The 15,925-nt window shown below is 46.0% G+C and overlaps 2 protein-coding genes across 3 annotated transcripts in view; both read right to left on the bottom strand.

Moving 5' to 3' along the window:
• Fam161a (FAM161A, centrosomal protein) overlaps nt 1–7,254 on the bottom strand; it is an 18,409-nt gene extending 11,155 nt beyond the window's left edge. For both annotated transcript variants that reach the window (XM_026788902.1, XM_013353499.2), the window contains exons 1-2: nt 7,060–7,254; nt 568–797 (exon numbers count right to left, since the gene is read on the bottom strand). In XM_026788902.1, coding sequence (XP_026644703.1) covers nt 568–797; nt 7,060–7,248 — 419 coding nt within the window. In that variant the 5' untranslated portion in view covers nt 7,249–7,254. The remainder of the gene's footprint in view (nt 1–567; nt 798–7,059) is intronic.
• Nucleotides 7,255–15,705: 8,451 nt separating this feature from the next.
• Nucleotides 15,706–15,925, bottom strand: part of Cct4 (chaperonin containing TCP1 subunit 4) — a 12,722-nt gene continuing 12,502 nt past the window's right edge. Inside the window, exon 14 of the mRNA XM_005366471.3 lies at nt 15,706–15,904. Coding sequence (XP_005366528.1) covers nt 15,890–15,904 — 15 coding nt within the window. The 3' untranslated portion in view covers nt 15,706–15,889. The remainder of the gene's footprint in view (nt 15,905–15,925) is intronic.

Raw genomic sequence — 15,925 nt, 5'->3', positions numbered from 1 at the left:
GTCTCGAAAAAAAAAAAAAAAAAAAAAAAAAAAAGGCCCAGCCTGGCTAAGTATGGTGGCGCACGCCTTGAATCCCTTTAATTGGGAAGCAGAGATGGGTGGATCTCCGTGAGAGTTCAAGGCCAGCCTGGTCTTCAAAGCTTGTTCCAGGACAGGATCCAAAGCTACAGAGAAACCCTGTTAAAAACAAACAAACAAACAAATCCCACCTCCATACATCACTAATACTAGGAAGGACCCAGTCTGCACCTCCTGTACCAGGCCTGTCTGAGATCTGACACCCCCAAAGAGGTCACGGTATGATGTGACACCCAGAAACAGGAGCAGCTGGTCACGCTCAGTTGCTCATAGAAGGCAGGAAAGTATTTTCAACAAAAGTGTCATACTTAAGTTCACTTTTGCCCCAGACAATTCTGGGGATCAACCCCCCGATATCTGTTAGACAGGCTCTCCCTGTGTGCCGAGGGCCTACTGTTTAGGGGCGAATTCTCTGGGCTATTCTGCTCCACAGTTACCCTAAGTATTTACCTTAGGTCAGTCTGCAGTTGACACGGAACTCAAACTTACCTAGAGGAGACACTAGAGGAGTCTTCCCTGATGACCACTGGCCGAATGTCTTTTATATTTAGCTTGTCCTGGTACATTTTCTCTAATTTTGCCATGGTTTCTACATGGGCAGCCTTCAGCTCTTTGAGTTTCCTGAAATACTCTTCATTGGAGCGGTAAATATCAGAAAAGTTCATGATGTCCTGGAACGTCACACCTTCATTTTCCACAGGAGAGCGGTGACTGCCAGCCTGGTGCGAGGAGAAACCCATTAGATGGCATTTGAAATGAAGTAACAAATTAATTGATGCTGATCTAAATGCTGGGTCTTCCAGAGGTCCCCAATGTAGCCTAGGCTGGCCTCAAACTCACTACATACACCGAGTTAGTTGAAATAGTGGTCTGACTGCCTCTGCCTCCTGATGCCTGGGATTAAAGGCGTGTTCCACCATGCCTGGCTTCAGTCCATTTTATAACGGGTAGGTTACTAGATAACTGACAGAAACACTCACGTCAGGACACAGCACTGCAGCAGACAGACTGGAACATGGCTACAAGGCTCCCAACCAGAAGCCTCTTCTGAGTTGTGCATTTTTGCTGAGAAAAGAGAGACTGCTGCTCCTGTAGGCAGCGCCAGCTCTTGAGAGGCTCCCGCCTCGGGGCTTAGGGGGGGTGTGGAATGGGTCCAGGGACAAAGTTCTCAGCGAGCTCCAAGGACCCAGGCTGGGTTGACCTTGCAGGGGAAAAGGACACAGGACAAAGAGAGTTTCAGAAGACAATTGCTGTGGACAGCAAGGAGAGTAACGCCCACGGGTGGCAGACACTCTGGGCACAGGAAGAGAGTGGAGGAACAGCGCATGTACACTTGTATGGTGGAGGCGCTCCACGTACAAGTCAGGACTGGAGGTTCTGACAGGACTTCATCTCACCCCTTTAACTGACTCAACTACAGAGGTAAAAACCTCACTTTCTAGAGCTGGGCCAACAACTCAGCATGACGGTCAAGTGCTTGCCATGCAAGCGTAAGAAGCTGAATTCAAGTCCCTGAACCCATAACAAAGCTAGGCATGGTGACACAAGCTTGTGGTCCCAGCACTGGGGAGGTAGAGACAGGATCCTTGCAGCCTCATGGATGAGTCCTGGGTTCCCTTTCTCAAACAATGTCACCACAACGAAAACACTGACGAACATTACTTGAGGTTGTTCTCTGGCCTCTATGCACACACACACATATGTGAGCCTGAACACACAAATGGTATACACACATACATATGATATAACCCCAAGCCCCTCATTTTCTTCATAAATATAATTTTTAATATTCTCAGTTGAGAAAATTGAGATCATATATGATACACGCATAAAGGGCTACCAACCATGGGTTTAAATTTAGCCTACCATCTAGAATAGGCTGAAAACTAAACAAAGTATGTTCCCAAATTAGACTCCTAATGATCTGATTTCACAGAATAAGTCGGCTTAGCCTCTCCAGTGGAAAACTGTTAAAAACCATACTCTGGGCTGGAGAAGGGTTTCGGCTGCCAAGTGTCTGCTGAGCACATACCAGGCAGTGGGTTCATTCCCACCATGACAGGAAAGGAGGAGAGGATGGCTAGATGGATGGACAGACAGACGTACATATTTTTAAATTCTGTGTGCATAGGTGAGGACAGGTGCCCATGGAGTCCGGAAGTGAGAGTTCAAGCCCCAGAACCTGGAGTTACACATGACTGTGTGCTGCCCAGCGTGGGTGCTGGGAACTAAATCCCAGTCCCCTGCAAGAGTGTCAAGTGCTCTAACCACTGAGCAATCTGTCTAGTCCCAGATTTTTGCTGCTATTTTTATTTTTTAAGTATTTGAAAGGCTTGTGTTGTTGTCCCACTTGGGATAACTTCAAGAAAACAAAATAAAACAATTTATCTTCAGTAGAACTGATAAATAGAAACTTGTTATCAACAACTCATAGGCCCAAAGGACTATTTAATGAGAATTGGGCCGCTGCTTTTGCAGAGGACCCAGGTTCAGTTCCCAGCATTCACACGGTGACTCACAATTCATAACTCCAGTACTAGTGTATCCAGCGCCCTCTTCTGGCCTCCATGAGCACTGCACACACATGCCACACATAGACCACCTCCCCACATAAATAAAAATAGACCTAGGAGGTGAGGGAAGGGAGAATTCCCCCAAGGCCCTGCATTTGCCCCTCTCTCAAGAATGCTCATACCCCAGAAGATTCCACAGCATAAGGCTCACCCTCCACTCAAACACCACCTCAGAAGTCTTCCCTGACTGTCCTCTTTGAAATGACAGCTCTCCCAACTCATCCTGAGTCCTCCTTCCTGCTGTATTTTTACACAAGCATTTAACCATCAACCATCTTCCCCATCCTGATTTGTACATCCATGCCTCCCCGGCTGCAGAGTCAGCGGTAAAAGGCAAGAGCTTGTGTGCCTGTTCATTTGTTCCCGGCTCCTAGGAAGGCACCTGGCCAAGAACGGACGTCTACTAGAAGCACAGGGTGCTGAAGAACCACGCCGATCCGAGCACGGAGGCAAGGGCTCACATTCCAAACATGGATGAAAACCTGAGAATCAGGCTGTGAAAACGCCAGTGTCTTCTAGGTTACGCCCTCTAGGGTAACGGGGGGGGGGGCAGCTTTCAGACAGAACACCCCTGGGCCGATTCACTCCCCCAGAGAATCTCTTCAAAGGGCCTATGCCATCTACACTGAAAACCGCAAGAGACTGTGGTCCGCGAAGGTGAGAAGCAGCAGCGTGGGAGCAGAGGAGGCCTGAGGGTGCGCACTCACACACTGGGGCCTGCGCATGGCCACTCACTGTCAACACAGGCGAAACGTCCCAAAGAAACACTCCTGGTTGTTTAGATGAATGTTCTAGTTCCACCTTTGCCCTCTGCCCTAGGACCACCTAGTGAGCTGAACACCACGTACACGCTCGGTTATCTTCCCACTTCTTGAGATTTAAGCTTTCCGCGTGGTAAACACCACTAGGTAAGATGCTAATCCTGAGACTGGCTTGACCCACTTAGGGAGGAACTGAGCCTCCGCTCTGAGGCGATACTAACATCAGCACCACATGAGATTATTTGTGTTGTGCTCTGCTCTACAGAGTTTATCTGAAGTTCTGGAATTCTTACCACTTTTTCTTCTGTTCAGTGCTGAGCCTGGTGACACCTATCTATAATAATCCCAGCACTCAGAAGGCAGAGACGGGAGGACCCTGAGTTCAAGGTCATCTTGAGCTACACAATGACTTTGAGGCCAGCCTGTTCTACAAGTGATCCTTTGGGCCCAGGCATGGTGGCACATGCCTTTAAACTCAACATCTGGGAGGCAGAGGTAGGTAAATCTCTGTGAAACCCAGCCTGTCTCCATGAGTTCCTGGCCAGCCAGGGGTACAGTGAGACCCTGACTCCAAAAAAGAAGAAAAGGAAGAAGAGGAACAGGAAGAGGACGGGAGGAAAGGAGGAAAGAAGGGAAGAATGGAGGGAGGGAGAGAAGAAGGAAAGAAGGAAGGAGTTTTACAACAATGTTGAGTGAGATATGTAGGAGCCATGGTAAGCTAAATATGAACAGATCACCCAAAGGAAGTTCTTTACTTCCAACCATTATCACCTGCCAGTGTAGGACTCAGCCATCCACAAGTTTAATAGAGGCCTGAGTCTCAGCAGTTTACCCTGAAGCAATACCTGGTTGCAAGAAGAACCACAAACTGAGATTACCCGAGCACCACCCAAGAACAGACCATCCAAAGGAAATGCCTAATGTTCCAACCGCTGTAGATAGGATCATCTGCCAGCACACATTCACTAGGACAACCCTAGACAAATGTCAGCGAATCAGGGGTCCTGAACCTCAGAAACCCCTCATCCCCACCTTTACTACTATAAAACCCTATTCTAACTGAGCTCAGGGCTCTCCGTTTATTCCAATACATTGGACATGCAGAGAGACCGAGTTTGCAAACTTGCTTAAAATAAAGGCTCTTTGTTTTTACATACGGGACTCAGGCTCCTTGTTGGCTTTTAGGGGACTTCGCAGATTTGGGCATAACAAGACACACATCCTCCCAAGTAACTGCACCCAGCTAATGTTTGAGATTTATTTATTTGTTTTGGGGCAAGGTCTTGCAACATTGTCCAGGCGGGTCTGGAACTTCCCATGTAGTCTAGGCTGGTCTCAAACTCACAATTCTAAATTAGACATCGCGGACACCTGGCCTGTCCAACACCTAGAGTTCCTTTTGAAAATGGCTCCCATCACCCGGCAACTACGCCTGCCTTCCTCTGCTCCTCCGGCTGCTCTCGCACCTACCCTCCAGTTGCTCTCCTGACCCTTTTATTTCTTCAGGAAAACAGAAGACACTGGAGGGACAGTCGCTCAGCTTCCCACCTACAGAATGCCCCTCTGGGGACACTATTCTCTGTTCTTCACATTTAGGGACCTGATGTAGCAGCTGACACATTCCCCGCTGTTCCTCGGTTAATGTGGGGTCTTCTGGGCCTTGCCCTAGTCCTCCTACCATGATGGCTGATCCTTAATCTCTTGTGTCTATTATTTCTCTACCAAATGTTGAGGTTCTCTCTCTCTCTCTCTCTCTCTCTCTCTCTCTCTCTCTCTCTCTCTCTCTCTCTTCTCTCTCATGCTCCTCCTCATTTTTGCCCATCTCCCACCCACCACATACTGGGATCACAGACAAATGCCAACACAGCAGGTTTCTACTTGGATCCTGGAAACCCAAACTCAGTTTATAACATAAATCTCCAGTAATCAGTGCACTCAGGACTCTAACTACAACTATAGGAAGAATGGACTTTTCTACCACAGCAAACCAAAGTACAAATTAGTTTCCGAGTGAATTATTCAAACTGGCAGTTGTTATAATTACACTAATTTATGTAAATTACTCTTTAGAAATAACACTCATTCTCTCTTTTGGTTCTTATTAACAACTGAATTGAGGTGAAAATGGAGACAATTACAGTCCCTTTATAGATAAGGAAAGAGAAATGAAGTCCTAAAATCACCTAGGGAGGAGCAGAGAATCCAAGTACTTCCCGCCATCCAATATTCTGTCTTCTATACCCTATTCCGGTTTAGGTTGAACAGTAGCTTTATCAAGTATTAACCACTGCTAGGCTTCTGAACCCCACTCATCTACGTCTCCCTCTGCTTTACTCTAGATAACCTCAAGTTGTTCTTGAAAGTTTTGCCACTAGCTAGGCATGGCTAGGAGGATCAGGAGTGTGAGATCATCCTCAGTCATAAATAGCAAGTTCGAGGCCACCCTGGACCAAATGAGACCCTGTCTAAAATAAAAACAAAAACGCCAAGGATGTGGCTCAGTTGGTACAGTACTGGCCTAGCAAGCACAAAACAAAGCCTGCATCCAGTCCCGGCGGGCACCACTGGGGAACCAAGTGTGGGGCAGACACAAGCCCGTGTACCTGGTGCATTGTACCAGCACAGTGCTAGCTTAGGCTCCAGGTTCCGGACTTTTAAAGTGACCAGAAGCTGGGCATGACACACACCTTTAAATGTAACACTCAGGCAGAGGCCGAGGCCGGCAGAGCTCTGCGAGTCTGAGGCCAGCCAGTTCCGGGACAGCCAGGGCTTCAGAGGGATACCTGTCTCAAAACACAAACAAAAATAAGGAAGCTGAGATGGTTCAGCTGTAAAGAGCACCAACTTCTCTTGCAAGAGGCCCTGGGCTTGGCTCCCAGCACATGGTGGCTCACGACTATCTGTAACTTCCAGAACCTCACGTGATACACATAAATCTAAAAGCAAACAAATACAATGAATAGAACAGATGGAGGGGGGGTGATTATGTTCAAAATACACGGTATGAAATTCTCAAAGAGTAAAAAATATATTGCTGGGAAAAAGTAAAGAGAACAAACGACAGACTGTGCCTTTCTGCTGGAAACGTATCCAGGACGTAATACTCAAAATGGCTTGTGAAAAACAAAACAAAACAAACAAACAAACAAAAACAAACAAACAAAAAAACACCTCACTGCACCCTCATGATGCTTTAGCAAACACTGGGATTTCGGCGATTTGTTTATCTAGCTAATATCTGTGGAGCATCTATCCATAGAACTTCAAACCCGCTCTTCTAATGAACTGTGCTAAAATCCAGTACTAACCAAAACCTAACGGTGATAAAACACACTTGTCAGTACAGCTTATCATCTGAGGTTTTATGAAAACCATAGACACATCAGTTTTACTCAAGGTAAAAAGAAAATAAAAACCAAAGAACTAAATAATTATTTATTCCCAAACTATGCGGGAGAATAGGAAGTTCTGTTCTTTGCACGCTCTACAAACAGTCATCCAAACGCTCTCCAAGAAAGTTTTGCAGCAATCTTTAGTTGGGGCAGAGAGCAGGGAGGGAGGGTCTGCAGAGGGCACCACATTTCCAGGGGGTCCCCGCCGGTGAGGACACGGGCCAGCCCTCAGTCCCCGCCTGGCTCCCACATTACCGACGCCCGCTCCTGCCGCATCCCAGTCTTCAGTTCCTCCTCCATGGCTGCCGCCAACGCCTCCGCGACCAAGGACTCTAAGGGGTCTTGGCGTTCGTACTGAACGACCCTGACTCCGGTGGTGGTGGTGTTCACCGGCAGGTGGAGACTGGCGGCCGCCAGCCTGGCTGCCCGATGCGGGGAAGCCATCGCCCCGCCTCGAGCCCCAGCGCCCGCGCCGGCCCGGGGCGGGTGAGCTGGCGCCGCCCCCAACCTCGCAGATCCTAGCTTGGGGCGGGCGGTTACTAGGGGCTCGGTTGCTAGGGACGCTACAGGAGGTGCGAGGGTTCAAAAGACTTGCAATGTCCTCTCTCACTGTCACAAACTCCAGCCTTCTATCCAACAAAAGTCCAATGATGTTTTCTGATACAAGCCTGAGGTTAACGGGTATTCTAGAAGCATAATTAGAAGCTATTCTAGAAGCTACACACATGACTACCACAGCAAGCCAAAATAAAACGTAATCTTGAAGCGAATCGCTCTTCGACCCCGAGATTAATTACAGATCCACGTGACTGACACCCAGCTCCCTGGCTAGGGACTGAGCCTTTCCCTGGTTCCTTTATTAAGGTCTAACCATCTAAACCAGGACTTCTCATGGCATAAGAACTTGAAGCAGAGAGAGCGCGTTTTTACTAACTGGATCAACATATTGGGATGCAGCGGAACAGAAAAGCACCTGGTGTTGGGTGACCACCCCAGAAAAAAGGACAGGCTTTGCAGCGAGCTATCCAACATGGCAGAGAACAAGGTTCATCTCTAATAGACAAGAACCAGCACGAGTTGACCAATCAGAAAGAGAATACTTAGTTATCCCGCCTTCTTTTCTCTCGGTTGACCAGTAAGAGGCCAAACATGGAAAGTGCTTGTAGCTCCGCCAACCAGTGATTGACAGGCTAGCTTGCCTAGGGTTCTACAGCAACCAGGAGCAGGATAGGAGGGGACGAGAGCCCAGAGGGACCACACCCTCCCAACACACCCCCACCAACTTTCCGAGCTGCTTTAGGCCCTGTCGGACGTCTCTCGGAGGACGTGGTGAAGTCTCAGCCACCTGCGACCTGACACTATTTGCAGAAGCACAGCTACAGCCCCTGTGCCCGCCATAAGGTTCCAGTAGTTTCCGCGTTATGCGGCACACTTCTACAGAACCTGTCCCTGACGCACGTGCTACCAGGCCTTCCTTGTTCCTCTGTCTACGCACGAGCACCTGTGGAGTCTCCATTACTTCACCTTCCTCGGCTCCTCTGTTTTGGCTGAGCTTGATTCCCCCAATGGAACTGAAGAGCCAGAGGTGGGGGGAGGGATCCATAGCCGTCCAACTGACAGGATAGTGGCTTCCTGTCAGCCACATGCATGCAACAGGTTCTGTGATGGGATTTGGTGTTAGCCAATTCAAAACCAAGACAGATCTACAGTCTGAAGCCCTGTAGGTAGGTGGTTTGAGGAAAGGGAAATATTAAATAACGGATAGGAAGGGCATGCGTGTGTACATAGAACATGAAAGTTTCAGTTCACTGGCAGTGTGCTAAATTTGCAGACATCCAATAACACAACTAAAAAGAATGTGGAGCAGAAATGGGCAGATCTCCAAGAAAACGGCACCATTGTGGAAGAAGTGCTTTTCATTTTTGTACTGAAATGTAACTATACAAGACAGTGAAATAAAGCTGGGTGGTGGTGGCGCACGCCTTTAATCCCAGCATTTGGGAAGCAGAGGCAGGCGGGACTCTGTGGGTTTGAGGGCAGTCTGATCTACATAGTGTGTTTCAGGTCAGCCAAGTGCAACCTTGTCTTAAAACAAACAAACAAATTTCTTGTGCCTAACCCCCAGTTTATTAGCCTTCCATCCCTGGCCCAAATCGTTCTTTTTTTGACCAGGATTTTTTTTTTCCATTTTTTCTTTCCTTTTTTGTTGTTGGTGTTGCCGCGCTTTGTATCAAACCAAGAGCTCCAAGCACACACAACACACACAACAGGCAAGTGCTCTGTCACTGAGGCACATCTGCAGTTGTGTTCAGTTACTTTTGTTCTGCGTAACTCTTTTTTTTTTTTAAAAGATTCATGTGTTGTGTTCCTTTTAAGTTCCTACATAATATTTTTTGTTCAGAAAAATTTCCCTTTTTATTGGAGAATTGAGCCTTGCCCCCATTTTTTTCTATCAATTTACATCTTCCAGAAAGCAGATGTTAGAAAAAGTTAAAAGTATAAGAGATTTGTTGTGGGAAAGGCTTTGAAGGGCAAAGTAGGAAAACCTTCAGGAAAAAACACAATTGGATACCTTCGGAAGGAAAAGTGAGAATAATTGGATGGAAAGAGGCTCAAAGCCCAGTGAAACTTAGAGGAAGCCTCAGCCAGCTCAGAGCAGAGTCCCAGCACTAAGTGCCACAAAACAGATGGACAGACCCTACTTGCACTGCTATCTTCATCGCTGGACTTGAGCTGCACTGGACTTGGCCTGTTCTCAGATGGGACACTGTGGAGGATGCTATTGGTTCCACGACTGGAGGCTGTCAGCGAGTCATGTGCTAATAGCAAACAACCTGCTATGTGTGTGTTTCTTGTAAGTTTAATTTTTCTGACAAAAAGATTGTAGCACATACCTTATCAATGATGCACACAGTCTTTACTGTAAATGCCTCACAAGCAATCATCCATTGAGAATTTTCAATGAGTTTTGCTGGTTTTGTATTTATAGCCCATCTCTGGTGGCAGCTGATTAACAATGAACATGCTGGGTGTGGTGGTGCACCCCTTTAATCCCAGCACTCGGGAGGCAGAGGCAGGCGGATCTCTGTGAGTCTGAGGCCAGCATGGCCTACAGAGCAAGTTTCAGGACAGCCAGGGCTACACAGAGAAACCATTTCTCAAAAAAACAAAACAAAACACACATGCTATTTGGGTTTGTACTTGAATAAGATGAGGATGTTAAAATGTCAGGTGCTTGCTAATACTAAGGGAGATCCCTGCTAATGCAGATAATGTGCTTTCTGCCCACGGTAAAGCACACAGAGGACACATACTCCAAGTTTACTGTTTCTCCATCAGTTTCTTCTGCATTGGCTGATTTCAATTCTTCCCATTGTAGCTGATTTCAAGGTTTGATCCCTACTACAAAAACAAACAAACAAACAAACAAACAAAACTGACATCTTTGAAAAAAAAAAAGGAAGGGCAGTTCTACGACCCAGGAACTTAAAATCTCTCTTTTTTTTTAAACATTTTTTTCTTTTCTTTTTTTTTTTGAGATTTTATTTATTTATTATGTATACAGTGTTCTGTCTACATGTATGCCTGCAGGCCAGAAGAGAGCGCCAGACCTCATTACAGATGGTCGTGAGCCACCATGTGGTTGCTGGGAATTGAACTCAGGACCTTTGGAAGAGCAGGCAATGCTCTTAACCTCTGAGCCATCTCTCCAGCCCCTAAAATCTCTTTTAGATAGTCTGAATGCTGACATTCCCATTAAATCAGTATGTTGGACCAGATACCCCATATGATGGTGGCGGCAGGGCCGTCATGAAGTAAAGTGAAAGGGCTCCACTCCCATAGATTAGTGGCCTTGATTCCTTTAGGCTTCTCTGAAGGGGCTTATGAACTTTATTGTATTTTTAAAGTGATTGAGGCCCTGGCATATATTATTAAATTTACTTTAATGTATATGGCTGTTTTGGCTGCATGTATATCTGTGCATCACATTCATGCCTGGTACCCATGGAGGTCAGAGGAGGGAATTGGATTCCCTGGAACTGGAGTTATAGGTGGTATAAACCACTATGTCGGCGCTGGGAACAAAGCCAGGTCCTCTGCAGGAGCAATGAGAAGAAGTGCTCTTAACCACTGAGCCTTCTCTATAGTCCCATGTCTTTTTATAACTGTGTGATTAACTTACCGGGTGGATTGGAACCATCATATAGATACAACAAGAAGCACCCCCAAAGAGAGCACACGAGAAGAAAACCAATATGTGGAGTGATGCCCTAGATTAACAGTCGCTGGTCAACTGGGGTTGGGGCTGTAAGACTTTCTAAGCCAAATTTACTAGGGTAGCTTTGTGTTTTGGAAAAATGCATTAGCCCGGGTATGGACTGGCATCTTTAGCTTTGGTGTGAGGAACTTCTGTGGCACTGATAGGGACCAGGGGATCGATGATACAGTGGAGAAGAGACCACTGACATTTGTGCACTAGCCACGCAAATGTGCCATCACTGCAAGGATGGAACTGTGACCACGATCTTTTTTTTTTTTTTTTTTCGAGACAGGGTTTCTCTGTGGCTTTGGAGCCTGTCCTGGAACTAGCTTTGTAGAACAGGCTGGTCTCGAACTCACAGAGATCCGCCTGCCTCTGCCTCCCGAGTGCTGGGATTAAAGGCGTGCGCCACCATCGCCCGGCTTGTGACCACGATCTCTTGTTCTTTCCCTTTGATAGCACTTCTTGCACTGAATAAACCTTCAGGATTCTTGGACAATTTGAGGATGAGTTGAGGCATGTGAAGCCTCAAAGGAACACTGATCTCCTGCTTGAAAAGAATTGAGCAATACATTAATGAAGTGTAGTTATACTGGAGATTAATGAGTTGAGAAATGGAACAGTTTAAAGACTGAAAGCTTGTATACTGTAATTTCATTCAGGTGGCACCAAGAGCCATTAAAGATTGTGATGTATCCAGACTTAGATTTACTGACAGCAGTATGGCCATGAACTAAAGGCCTAAACCGAGCAGCCTCAGTGAAGTGAGGCATCATCAACATCAGCATCACAGAGGATCTGTGACCTCTCCAGACCCACTCAGAGAACTAACTCAGCGCCAGCAACATCAGCATCACTCGGGATCTGTGGCCTCTCCAGACCCACTCAGAGCAGCTAACTCAGCGCCAGCAACAACTGCATCACCGGGGATCTGGAACCTCTATGGATCATTCAGAACAGCTAACTCAGGATGTGCATTTTACAAGATCTCCCAGTGATTCGAAAGCACATTCAGGATAACTGATTTAGGGCTGACTAGAGAGGCACAAGCTTTTAATCCCAGCACTCAGAAGGTAAAGACAGGCAGATATCTGTGAGTTCGAGGCCAGCCTGGTCTACATAGTGAGTTCCAGAACAGCCAGGGTTATGTAGAGATCCTGTCTCAAAATGAAACAATTAATTTAGAAAGAGGATTATCTGTGCTGAGAGGACAATCCACATTTGATCTTCACAAATTCTGTGTGAGGACATAGTATCATTTCTTAGTTCCTTCCAAAGATGCAAAAATAAAAATACCTCATCAAAAGAAATGTTATTTCTTTTTGGGAGAGTGGAGGTGGAAGGCAGGGTGGTTCCTTGTGGTTCTGAAACTTACTGTGTATGTGGCAGAAAAACTATTTTTTTTTTTTTTTGGTTTTTTCGAGACAGGGTTTCTCTGTAGCTTTGGAGCCTGTCCTGGAACTCCCTTGGTAGACCAGGCTGGCCTCGAACTCACAGAGATCCGCCTGCCTCTGCCTCCCGAGTGCTGGGATTACAGGCGTGCGCCACCACCGCCTGGCAGAAAAACTATTTCTTATAAACTCTGCATATGATTGTCTTGTATGTTACTCCAGGGAAATGGCATCTGTAACATGGAGTACCTTTGCTAGCGAGCTGCTGTCATCCATCAGTGGTCTCGGATGCTGCAGTGAGGGTTCAACATGACGCCGTACAATTCCCAAGACTGACACTCACTCTCTCTCTCTCTCTCTCTCTCTCTCTCTCTCTCTCTCTCTCTCTCACACACACACACACACTGAAAATACCTTTTGAAAAAAAAAAAACAAAACAAAAACCACATCTATAGCTGGGTGGTGGCGGCGAAACCTTTAATTCCAGCACTTGGGAGGCAGAGGCAGGAGAATCTCTGTGAGTTCAAGGTCAGCATGGTCTCCAGAGGGAGATCTAGATAGCCAGGGCTACACGGAGAACCCTCAAAAAACAAAAACAAAAAAATACCAAACCCTTGTTCTTAGAAAGTACTTTAAGACTACATCAAAACAGTGTAAAGTACACAAGACATTTTCCATGAAGATGGGTTCTACAGATTAATCCCCTAGAGGACAGGTGTGGTCTTGACCACACAGATAGTGCAAGGGTCACCAAGCTACTAAGCATGTCTGCTTCCAGCCTTTTGAGGGAAAACATAATATGTATCTCTCCCTTTGAAGGAACAGCCCTGTGTGATTTACATTCCTGGTTTCCCTAGGCAAAGCAGGATAGAGCCGGGTGGAAATCCAAATACTGGAGAAGGGCAGAGTCTAGGAGACACTAGCCAGTCCCTGAAGAAGACATAGAAAATGAGGTAATGCTATGACCAAGTGGCAATACATAAATAGAAATGGGTTAAGATATAAGAGCTAGCTAGTAATAAGATGTAAAAGCTAACTAACTAGTAATAAGCCTAAGCCACTGGCCAAACATTTATGATTAATATTAAGTCTCTAAGTGGTTATTTTAAAAGCTGCTGGGGGACTGGGCAGAAACTTCCATTTACAGTTAAGACCATTGGATTCTGCAAAATGTGCCACATTGCACACACTTGCTTTCTAGGAAGACAACATGAAAATGAACTTTCAGAGATCCCTACCTTTGGGCCATCCCTTAGACCAGAATACTCTATAGGAAACCCAATTAGCACTACCCTAAAGAAAGACTGATGGGTAATGACATGCTTCTTTTATTTCTGATTCAATGAGAAGCCCCCCATAGTCTCCAGTATACAAATACCCAAGCCCCCAGTCAGTGGTGCTATTTGAGTAGGTTTTAAAAAGGTGTGGCCTTGTAATGTTCCTAGGGGAGGGAAGGCTTTGAGAGATTAAAGATTGGCACCACTGGCTTTTACTGTTTTGTACTTGTGGTTCAAAGTGTAAGCCCTCAGCTTCCATATCTGCTTTGCCACCATAGACTTTTTAAAAATTAATTAGTTCTGTGGGGGCAGAACACCACAGGAGTCTGGTGAGTGCTCTGCAGGCATAATGGTGGTAGGGGTAAACTAATAGCTGTGCTGGGAGAGGACCTGGTGATGGGTTTCCTGCTGGGTGGCATAGGAGTGCCATCCTAAATTCCTGGTAGTGGAGAAGGGTACTGTTGTCAATAGTTTCTGAACAGGGTGACATGGCATCACTCTCACCAACCAGTATATGGCAGAGATGTTTCTTCAGCATGCCCGACACCCACCAGTGCTCCATCCCAGCAGTCCTGGAGATCCCACACAAGCAGCATCTTTATGATGCAGCCAGAGACTCCATCCTGCACAGGGCTAAGGACCTGTACTGGTGCTCCTCAGCCATCAACCCCCTCACTAGCAGGCCTCTCCCAGTTTGCCATCCTCTATTTAAGGTTCAAGCCTTGGTTTCCAGCCACTCCCTCCTCTTCACTGAGTGGCTCCTAAGCTGCTGGGGTTCTGCTGTTCAGATCCAGGCTGGTTAGGGAGAGAACCTAATCAATCTTCTCTTTCCACACTCTCCTCCTTGTGCTGTTACAGTGTCATTGCTGATATTAAAGGAATAGCCTTTCCCCCCAAAAATTAGTATTCACATGTTTTGCCTGTATGTATGTGTACCATGTGCATGCATGGTACCTATAAAGGTCAGAATGGAAACATACCTCCTGGAGCTAGAGTTAGGAAAGGCTGTGAGCCACTATTTGCTGGTAGTTAAACCCAGGTCTCTTCAGCTTCACCACTCTGGACTTTCTAAAAAATTTATTTTTCTGTGGATTGTTTTGCCTGTGCCTGTATAAATGTGATGGATCCCCTGGAACTGAAGGTACAATAGTAAGCTGCCCTATGACTGCTGGGAACTGAACCTGGTGATGAGGCATCATTCAGCCCTGTTCCCTCCGTCCACCCCACGGACTCAACCCTTTGGAATTCTAAGTCCATAATAAACTTTTTTTTTTCTATAAATTGCCTTGGTCATGGTGTATTACCACAGTAATAAAAAAAATACTGGAGTTCACAGAAAAACTTACACCTAGGGGTCATCAAGATAGCCTGACAACTTGAGTTTAATTGTTGAAACCCACTTGGTTAGAAAAACTGATTTTTCAAGTTGTCCTCTTATAATCAAGTATGCTTTTCCTGAAAACACACAATTACAAAAACCTTACTTCTGGCTGCTGTAATCTCAGCATCCAAGAGGTTGAGGTGGGAGGATGAGGAACTGAGATAGTTCCCTGTGATGTGACAAGTTCCAGACATAGCTATATGAGACAGTATCTCAAAAATAAAACAACAGTCCAAACCAGAGGGGAAGCAGCTCAAGCTGGAGAATCCTTCCCCGGTATGCGTAAAGCCCTGGGTTCCATGCTCAGCACTGGGTGGGGGTGGGAGCGCTAGCGTGCACACCTGTTAATTCTAGCATTTGGATGGTGGAGGCACAAGATCAAATGTTCAAGGTCATACTAATAGTGAGTTCTACATTGGCCTTAGGATATAACACAACCATAAATGAACAAGAAAGTTAATAGAATACGCAGGATTAAGGTATAGTAAGATTTAACTTAACGTAAAGATTAAATTTTGAGGGGTATAGTTTGCTTATAGGCTTTTCCCCAAAATACCAAAACCAATATAATTTGAAAGTGACAAATTAATATGCAGTCTGAAACCAAATATTTAATATTTTCATTCAATTGTTTCAATACAATTTCAAAGAAATGCCAACTGGTAGACAATGTCCAAAAACTGTGAAGAAGCAAGCTTCCAGACATGGACACCAAGGTGGTCATCTCCATTCTAGACACAGTCCACATGCTCCCAGCCAGTCGGTCTTATCCAGATTATCGAGTATTTACCTGATAAGAGAAAGGAAAAAA

This window comes from Microtus ochrogaster, unplaced genomic scaffold (genome assembly GCF_000317375.1).
Source record: "Microtus ochrogaster isolate Prairie Vole_2 unplaced genomic scaffold, MicOch1.0 UNK9, whole genome shotgun sequence".
NCBI classification, from domain to species: domain Eukaryota; kingdom Metazoa; phylum Chordata; class Mammalia; order Rodentia; family Cricetidae; genus Microtus; species Microtus ochrogaster.
Note: the sequence above shows the minus strand (reverse complement) of the source record. Positions and strands in the feature narration are given on the sequence as shown.